This window comes from Ipomoea triloba, chromosome 11 (assembly GCF_003576645.1).
Source record: "Ipomoea triloba cultivar NCNSP0323 chromosome 11, ASM357664v1".
In the NCBI taxonomy this organism is placed as follows: Eukaryota; Viridiplantae; Streptophyta; class Magnoliopsida; order Solanales; family Convolvulaceae; genus Ipomoea; species Ipomoea triloba.
The window spans coordinates 10,955,115-10,965,835 of record NC_044926.1 but is presented as its reverse complement, the minus strand read 5'-3'; the positions used below and the strand labels follow the sequence as shown (position 1 = coordinate 10,965,835).

At 32.8% G+C, this 10,721-nt stretch overlaps 1 protein-coding gene across 1 annotated transcript; it reads left to right on the top strand.

Annotated features, from left to right (window-relative positions):
- The first annotated feature begins 6,356 nt into the window (after positions 1-6,356).
- LOC115997109 (UDP-arabinopyranose mutase 1-like) lies at positions 6,357-9,107 on the top strand. The gene is made up of 4 exons (XM_031236600.1): positions 6,357-6,689; positions 7,724-7,974; positions 8,057-8,225; positions 8,565-9,107. The coding sequence occupies exons 1-4, from the start codon at positions 6,357-6,359 to the stop codon at positions 8,901-8,903; spliced, it is 1,092 nt and encodes a 363-aa protein (XP_031092460.1). The 3' UTR covers positions 8,904-9,107.
- Positions 9,108-10,721: the final 1,614 nt, after the last annotated feature.

Below are 10,721 nucleotides of genomic sequence, written 5' to 3'. Positions count from 1 at the left end.
ACCACTATTAGTTGTTTGGTTAATAAGCTTTTTGTAACTTCAAAATGCTAAAATTCAAAAGTCTATTCAAAGCAGCCTTTTCAATTAGCTTTTTGAGAAAAGAAATTATACCAAAAAGCTATCAGCTAACAGCTAATTTATCAAACAACTTTCTAGAATCAGCTAATATTATCAACAAATCATACCTTCTAACCCAAACAACCAACCCAATCAGCCAACAACCATTTACCAAACAGGGCCTTAAACAAAAACAAAAAAAATGAAATCATAAATTGTAAAAGGTAGACAAAATTTCCTTCACATATATGTATCACGAGATACATTCTATGGTACGGTGTTGCTGAGTGCATTGCATAGTATTATTTTTTTTTGAAAATAACATTGCATAGTATTATTATTTGCACTTAATGTTAATGTTATTTATGAAAATGGCAACACATTTTCCTTCTCTCTCTCTTTTTTTTTTTGTTTTGAAAATCATTTTCCTTCTATCATTGCTTTAAAACCGTTAGATCTTTTTAGATAGACAACTCTAATTGCTTCATAGTTTTTTATTGGGCACAAGTTCTTATTTGATTTAAATCCTATATATATATATATATATATATATATATATACACTAATGGGAGTTTAAATTTCAGTGTTTGGTTTGCAGGAATAAAATTATTGGGGATTTCAATTCCAATGTTTGGTATACATGAGAATTGAGAGGGAAGAAGTAATATAAAGTCCAAAATGCTCATTGTTGTTGTTGTTGTTGTTGTTATTATTATTATTATTATTGTTATTATTATTATTATTATTATTATTTATAGTTGACAAAATAATTCACAAATTGTTAGAGTTGTTACATATAAAGAATGTAAATTTTGAAGAGTTCTGTATATAAAGAATTCAAAGGAACAAACATGAATGTTGTTGTATATAATTAAACAATGCATATAAAGAATGCAAATTTTGAATAGTTGTTGCATATAAAGATTTAAATGAACATACACAAAGAGAAGTCGAAGAATAATACATATTATAATTTAGAAGGGAATGTCATACATCAATTTTAGATTAAAAAATAGAGGGGTAATTTTGTCTCAGCATTGCCTTTTTTTCTTCCTAAAATCCATGGAATTAAATTCCCATGGGGGCCATGAGATTCTAATTCCATGAAAATGAGAGAATTGCAATTACGTCCAACCAAACGAAGGAATTTAGTTGCATTCGGAATTAAGTGGGAATGGAATTATAATTCTCTCAAACCAAACGCCTTGTAAATGGTCTATTGACTATTAATCTATTAACCTTTACCAGTTTTCATCATCCACTTTCAATTTGATATTAAATGGTCCCTTAACAATTGATTTTCTTACATCATCCAATTAAGTATATATTTAGTAAATATTAAATTTATAGGTAATAATGTAAAATATGTATTCGACTAGGCCGATTCAAATAATAACAATCCTGGCTTGACCCACAACAAAAAATAAAAAGTTATTTTTGTTTTTCAATTTCTTTAGCTCAAAGTTATTACATTTATCAATTATTGATTAAATATGAGTCTAGCTTGCCCAAATCAAATAATAAAAATCTTGATCCAGCCCGGCCACATCCAAAAAAAAAAAAAACTTCAATTGCTTTACTTCATAATTATTATAGAGTTATTTATCAATCCATGTATTTATTTTTATTATAATAAGTTATAAGTTAAAAATTATTTATTTACATCATTTTATTATAATTATTATTTCTCTTTAAAACTATTGAAAATTCTATAATTTTATTTTTATATAAAAAATAATTATTATAATCATTATAATAATTAATATTTTATATGAAATAATTTTGCAATAGATTTATGTTCATGTTAAAAAATTGAATCAAATAAAAAGAATCTAATTTTCTAGCTTTTAGCTAAAAAAAAATCATTTTATAAGGTTCTGTCAAACACAGAAAAGGGAAAATAGTTTTTAGAAATAATTAATTTTTAAAAAATGATTTTTCAGAAACTATTTATCGTGTTTTCAAACAGACCCTTAGATATGCATTCCCTCCAGTAATGTGCATACATACATCAGTCGTTATACCGTGGACCGCGGTCACTGATACTACAATTCATCTCAAAAGATACTGCATTACATTTGTTTTTATATTATCGAATGAAACTATAGTTATATCGAAATGTAACTGTAGTTGTGTTGAAATGTAACTGCAGTATATATGAACTGATACTGAATAACAGTTTCACATTTGTGTTTTATATTATCGAATGAAACTGTAGTTATATCGAAATATAACTGTAGTTGTGTTGAATTGTAACTGCAATGTATATGAACTGATACTGAATAACAAATTCACATTTGTGTTTTTTCGAATGAAATTGTAGTTATATCGAAATGTCATTGCAGTTGTGTTGAAATGTAACTGCAATGTATATTAACTGAAAGTGAATGGCGTGGAACGGAGGTCGTTTCATCTGCCTATTTTCATTAATCAAAATGACATCATTTTGATGAGCGGTCCACGATATAATTTGCGTACATACATGAATTTGCTTATTTGGAATATTTTATGGTGTTTTGAAATACATGCTAATCAATTAATGCTTGATCTAATAATTTTTAGAAGTATATAAAAAAAATTTTGAGTACTACTGGCTCTGTTACAATGTAGTATATGGTCATAAGCACAAAGAGTTAACAGTTGCCACTTTCTCAAGTCTACTGAAGCACAAAAAATTAACAATTGCCTCCACTGAGGCTCAAATCCACTCCCATAATCCATGTGGAAGTGTTAATCAAGACACCGAATGCCACTAGACCACAAGGTCTTTGGCATCAAAAAATATATATATATATAAGATACCAAATCTGCATTTGTTATTTATGTTATTTTACAGTAGTTTTATATACTACCTCACTACTATACAGGATGAATGTAAAATGCTCAACAACACCAGTTTCTCTTTTTGTCTATTTTAATTTTAGTCTTTTTTAACTCTCTCTCTATGTGTGTGTGTGAAATTTTAATCGTTAAAACTTAAAAGTAAAATTAATTAGATTTGGTTCTTTATTAGTTAAAATATTTTCTTTGAGTCATAAAAAATAAAATAAATAATTTTAAACAAAAAAATACAATTTTAATCTCTTAATTATTCCCGTTTAGACAATTTTTTTTTTGAAAACCAATAATCTGCCATTTAGACAGTTAATTCTTGACAATAGTCAATTGATGTCAATTGATTAAAAAAAAAAAAAGTCATCGATCTTGCTCATGCTCTTGCTAGAGCGGCTAATTCTCAATCTGGTCCTCGTGGTTGGTTTTTCTTGTTATCCTTCTTGTATTCAACATTTGTTCCTTAATGCTTAATGAAGTATTTCTTTTCAAAAAAAAAAAAATTATGTACGAGTTATCCACTCAATGGGAATCTCTTGAGAGAAGGAACGCTTTTCTAAGCGAGGAAACCGCCTCTCTAAGAGAAAAACTTTTTATTCTCGACAGGGAAGCCCCATAAAATTCTTTTTGTTTATTTCTGACAATTGTGATACATAATCAATCCTATTTGTTTTGTTCATTACTAAAATGAATCGAATCCTATCAAATATTTAGATTTATTTGGGGGGAGCGGAATATTGTTTTTTTTGTCAATTTTATGGAGTTCCTGAGAAGGGCTTTTCTATTTATTCAAGATTTTTTTTTTGTCACGATCAGGAACAAGAGGAGTCACCATATTCCAATGAGCAGCCCTGCTCACAAAATTGTCAAAAAAAGGAAGTGGCGATGATGGCTAAAGCTAGGTGTTCTAAGCAGACCCTAACTATAGGAGGCACCTTTAAGCCCGTATCATACTCAAACTAATCCCAATTCATACCGGCCCAATTAAGGGGCAAAGTGCTAGCCAAATTAATTTTTCCATACAAAAGGGGTTTAAACTCCCAACCTCTCTTAAGGGACAAGAATGCACGGCCACTTACGCCAACCAAGCTAGTTACTTCATGATTCTATTGATCCTCCTTTATATGCAACACTGTTATTTTATAATATATAATCTAAAATCTAATGCCAAACACCTTTTGCGCAAATGACATCTAGTGACTCTCCCATAGGGACAAGAGTGCACAGCCACTTACGCCATCCAAGCTGGTTACTTCATGATTCTATTGATCCTCCTTTATATGCAACACTGTTATTTTATAATATATAATCTAAAATCTAATGCCAAACACCTTGTGCTCAGATGACATCTAGTGACTCTCCCATAGGGAGGTCATGAGATCGAGCATTGTACTCAATAAAAGTTATAACTTAAATCCCATACTGTTATAACTTATGTTATATTTTCCAACTATTGTTACCATGCACATCCATCCACCGTATATTTTATTATCTTTTTCAATGGTAATAATATATATACATTATATATTGGAGTATAGAAAATAGTTTACATTATTATTATTATTATTATTATTATTATTATATTAAATGTAAATAAATATAAGATTTTAATATAGATTACTAATATTGGATATCTATGTATTCAAAAAAAAATATTGGATATCTATTTTTACGTATAGCGCATAGAAAATACTAATAATAAAATATAATAAAAGTCAATAATGATAGAGTTTAATAAGAATAAAAATTTATTAATGTAATTAAATGCATTGTTAACTTGTACATTGTGATTTCTCTCTTGTAAATTACTCACAAATTCTTTTCAATTTTATTTTTTATTTTTCCTCTTTTCCTCCTAAGTTGTTAATGATGTTAAATAATACCTTTAAATATAATAAATTATACATTGCATTTACTTTCTTATACACTTACAAGTTATTTTCAATTTTATATATTTTAAATTTATACATAATGAATTAATTATTTATATTTTTATAGTTTTTTCATATACTATTTATAAAATCTCTTTCTACCTTTATTTTGATAATATAATATTCTTTTGGTAGTTTTATCACATATTTATGACTAGTTGACTAGCTTAAAAAATGGTAATTGATGACAAAAGTTAGCATATTGACAAATTACACATATTTAATTACATTTATAACTAATTGTACAACTATTAGTGACATGTTTGGTAAAGAGGAATTATAATCCTTTTCCAATTTAATTCTAACAAGTGAGAATTTCCGGAGTTTGATTAAGATGAATTGCAATTCTATGGAATTAAAAATCTTTAAATTTGAGGAATTGCACATCTCTCCTAGAAATTTTTACAATTTTATAATACATGAGAAGAAATTTTAGAGTGTGAGAACCAAATTATCATTCCTAATAATCCTATATCTTTCATTACTAATTGCAATTACATAGGCATTTTGGTATTTATACAACTTATTTCTTTCAATTCTCATATATACCAAACATTATAATTGAAATTCATAGTAATTCTGTTCCTGCCTACCAAATAATAAAATTTGAATTCCTACTTTATTTCACCTTATTAATTTCCCACGATATTACAATTTCTTTTCCTTTAATAATTTGCTCCTTGTAACCAAACGTCTTGTTAATTATCAAGAAATAAAGCTCCTCGGGGCTTAACATAGTTGATTCGTCGACTGACTTAAAGATCATGACCGGAGGCGGCAGTGTGGGGGTTCAAGGAGTAAGACCCAATGATACTAGAAGATCTGGATTAAATTCCTCATGCACACATGAAGATTTGAATTTGACTGGTGTGCTGATTGTGAAACTCACGATTCACTTCTATCGTGATTCTAAGAGCGGGGTTCTATGGGCTTAAGATTAGTCCAGCGAAGTTGGGATCTAAGTTTTAAAAAAAAATTATAAAAAATAAGGGGTTGTTTGGTTGACATGAATTGCAATTCAATTCATACATACAAAGGAAAGGGAAAAGGAAGAAAATGACGCATTTGCCCTTGTATTACAGAGTATTATACAAGGGCATTTTAGTCTTTATATTACTTCTTCCCAATAATTCTATTTATCCCTACCAAACAATGTAATTTGAATTCCTACTTTATTTGTACTTTATTCTTTTCCACCGAATTACAATTCATTTTCTTCTTATTTCATTCTTTCCAACCAAACGCGCAGTAAAATGACTTAAACAATAATGGCGGAGGGACTAAAATTACATTTGTTGCTTTCTTTAAATTGATTATTTATATTTATTACTACATTTTTGCGAACTTTACTGCGAGGCTAGAGTAACGCAAAAATCTTGTCCGATAATCACACACCGTTATTGCGTGACAGCATTTTGGTCTTCGTCTTCGTCTTCCCACACTATAAATACACCTCAACTCTGAACAACCAGTTCTCCACAACCCCAAATACGACCCGCTTATTCAACCCGCCCCGCCCATCCAAACTGCGTTCAAATGGCGGGTCCTTCTTCTCCATCTGTGCCCGCAACCCCTCTGCTGAAAGATGAGCTCGATATAGTGATCCCCACCATCCGAAACCTCGACTTCCTCGAGCAGTGGCGCCCCTTTTTCCAGCCCTACCATCTGATCATAGTCCAAGACGGCGACCCGTCAAAGACTATCCGGGTCCCCGACGGGTTTGACTATGAGCTCTACAACCGCAATGACATCAACCGGATTCTGGGCCCCAAGGCTTCCTGCATTTCCTTCAAGGATTCCGCTTGCCGTTGCTTTGGCTACATGGTTTCCAAGAAGAAGTACATCTACACCATTGATGATGACTGCTTTGTAAGCCCTCTCCCTTCCTTTTTTTGCCAAATTTTTCTATTTTTGAAGTTCAGATTTATGCGTGTCTATATTCGATTGTGGTTTGAATATTTGTTTTAAATTTCAAAATTGAAATTTGATTTATAGGCGTTTCTTAGTCAATTGCTCATTGAATTGTTGAAATCTGATCTGATCTGTCGATTAGCGAGACGTTTGTGAAGTTTTGAATATGGATCTGACAAGAGAGAATCTGAATCATGGGGTGGATGGTTTGTTGTGGTTATGATTTGCAATTATTTGATCCGATTTGTCTGTCAGATTGTGAAGTTTGATTACAGATCTGATTTTGAATCTGAATTATGGGTGTTTCTGAATGCTTAATTTTCAAAATTTTCATAAGTATTGCATGCTACCTTTTCAGATATATTTATCTAATTTATAGATATTTATGTGTTGCTTTGTTTCAACTTTCAATTTTGTTTTAGATGTGTGATCTCTATAGTGTGGGCTTTATCTAGGTAATGGATAATGGATAAAGACATTTCATTTTCAGTTTTGAAAATGATGTTAAAAACAAGGCTTCTGATTACAACTTACTCATTTAACATTGTGTGATAGCTGAAAAAACAAGAAGGAATTTTTATCTGTTTTCTTATTTGCTTATTGTTTTCCTTCTCGTCCTGTGTATGTTCTAAGTTGATGAGTATCCTGAAGCCAGTAAGAATTATGTATTTGTTTAAATCACATTTGTTTGTCTTCTCAGACCTTGTTTGCATGCCTGAACCAAATTTTGTGGCTTTTATCTATTCTGATCTGATGATTGACTTTGATGAGTTTTCCATTACCAGTGCCAGTTCTTGACTAATATCATTTTTTTACATGCCAAATACTGTCTGTATAAGATATACTTTATTTTGAGTTTTTACCATGCGATGCTATTCTTGATTTGAAGGTTTAAAAGAGAGTTGGTAAGAAGTATTGTTTGCTTGCCTCAAGTCTGGGGTTCATGACACCATTTCTTGTTTTCTCAAATTTTTGTCATTTTGAATATATAGGTAGCCAAAGATCCATCTGGCAAGGACATTAATGCTCTTGAACAGCACATCAAGAACCTCTTGTCCCCGTCAACTCCATTCTTTTTCAACACTTTGTATGATCCATACCGTGATGGTGCAGATTTTGTCCGTGGATACCCATTCAGTCTTCGTGAGGGTGCACCAACTGCTGTATCTCATGGCCTCTGGCTTAACATCCCTGATTATGATGCACCCACCCAGCTTGTCAAGCCTCTTGAAAGGAACACTAGGTATGGGGGCACTCCTTCCTATCTACATTTTCTTTGGATTGATAACTTAATGAGCTAGCTAATCCCTTCCAACCATTTTCAGGTATGTTGATGCCATTATGACAATACCTAAGGGAACCCTCTTCCCAATGTGTGGTATGAATCTGGGATTCAACCGGGAATTAATTGGCCCTGCTATGTATTTTGGACTAATGGGTGATGGCCAGCCCATTGGACGCTACGATGATATGTGGGCTGGGTGGTGTTGCAAGGTACTATTTACACTATTTATCCATTTGGCTGCCTCAATTGTTGTCATTTTTATGAATGCTTCCTGTTGGGCGGAGGCCAGTAAGGGCCAAGTCCAATACCATGTGGCTAAAGGATTGTTGGGCTAAGGCTTGGTAAAGGGCCAAGTCCAGAGGCCTTGTTCTCGAAAGTGTGTGGCTTTATAAGGAAATAAAGTTGTGCATTTGCTACTAGCTTGATCCTAACAAGTGGTATCAGAGTCGGGGAGTCCCACGAAGAGCCATCTTCATTACTGGCTATAGCTTTTGGCTTTTTGGTAAGCGTTTGATCTTAACATTTCCTTTATCACGCATTCTATGTAGGTAATCTGCGACCACATGGGATTGGGTGTCAAGACCGGTCTGCCCTACATCTGGCACAGCAAAGCTAGCAATCCTTTTGTGAACCTTAAGAAGGAATACAAGGGTATCTACTGGCAAGAGGAGCTGATCCCCTTTTTCCAGTCTGTTACTCTTCCAAAGGACTGCACCACTGTCCAGAGCTGTTACCTCGAGATTTCCAAACAAGTCAAGGCCAAGCTCGGGAAGGTTGACGAGTACTTCATCAAACTGGCCGATGCAATGGTGACCTGGATCGAAGCTTGGGACGAGCTGAACCCATCTGGAGATGCTGCCAAGAAACCCAATGGCCCCTCCAAGTAAAAGCACATTATATTAGTAGAGCTAGGACTCTGCTTCGATAGGCTAGACAGTATCATTTTCAGCCTGTTTATGATTACTTGCATCGCGGAGAGATGGTTACAGTCTTATATTTCCCTATGAGTTTAGAACTATTGAGATATTTATGCACTTGATTAAATTACATTCAGCATTATTTATAGAATGATCTATCAGTTTTTCCTGCTAGTTGATGGCCTTATTTTTCTGTTCTCTTCTGTTCATTGTTTTCAAGCCAAGATTCTGGTTTATTTGGCTAAGTGTTACTGTGGAGTTTCACACTTTTAAAAGGAGTTAATACCCAATTTAGTCCTCGACTATAGTGGTTTACTCAATTTAGTCCTAAGTGACTTTTTATACTCAATTAAGTCCCAGACTTTTATGATTTTACCCAATTAAGTCCTCTGTTAACAATTCCGTTAGTTGATGGTTAAAAGTAGGGTTAATATGGTAATTTATCCTTCATCCTCCCTTTTGGTCAAATTGCCATCTTCTTCTTCATTTCTCCCCCGTCTTCTTTTTGACTGTAATTTAAAAAAAAAAAAAACCATCAACTATAAAAAAAAATTGTGAAAAAGCTCTCAAAAAAAAATTGTGAAAAAGAATGGAGTCAAGGGCGTTTGAAGTCATGGAATAGCCTTTGATCATGGTGTTCCACAAATGGGCATTAGGTTCTTCGATCAGAGTGAAGAGAGAAAACGCATACGAAGAGGCCGGGGAACGCATGTAGGGATATGCAGTGGTCGAGTAGTTTCCTGAGCCATGAATTCTGGTGGCAAAGACCACATGTGATAAACGAAGAGTGAATTTGCATGAGGCGGATGAAGCTCCATTTTTTCTGTGTAGTCGTGCAGTGAGTTTTGAGGCCAGAAGTTCAGCGAGCTCATCAATGATATGTCGTCTTTCCCTTGATCACTTTTTTCTTCTACCACCATTTTGAACTTTGCATCTCCTCCCCAATCTCCCTGCCATCAACATTCCTACAACTTCCATCATCGTAACCACAAGCAAAAATTCAAAAAATAAAATCCCACCACAAAACCTAACCCACCCCTCTCCCCCCCCCCACCTTGCATCTATCTTTATTTGATCTTTTTCACAATTTTCTTATCTATTTTTTGTTTTTTGTTTTTTTTTTTGTTTTTTTTTAACGGTCGGAAAGAAGACGCATGAGAAATGAGTCGAAGAAAAAGATGGTAAAAGGGAGGAGGGAGGATAAATTACCATATTAACCCTACTTTTAACCATCAACTAATGGAATCGTTAACGGAGGACTTAATTGGGTAAAATCATCAAAGTTCGGGACTTAATTGAGTACAAAAAGTCACTTAGAACTAAATTGAGTAAAACCATTATAGTCGATGACTAAATTGGATATTAACTCCTTTTAAAAGACATTTTGAAGAGAGCGAGGGTGTGTTTGGCTTGGATATGAGAATTGGAATGAGAATTGTAATTAGAATGGGTTTTGGTGAAAGTATTTGGCATATTTGGTAGTAGGTTGGAATTGGAATGATTATTAATAGAGTTTATTACCAAAATGGTCTCTCAACTATTGTGAAATTACCAATTTGGTCATCGACAATTTTTCTTGCCCAATTAGGTCCTCGACTTTGAAAAATTTAATCAATTTGGTCCTCCGTTTATTTTGGTGTTAAACAACCGTTAAATTGGAACCAAATTGGTAATTTTGCTATAGTCAATGGACCATTTCGGTAATTAATTTTGACTGAAATGGTCCCTTGACTATAATGAAATTACCAATTTGGTTTCGATTTAACTGAAATCAAACGGTAAAATAAA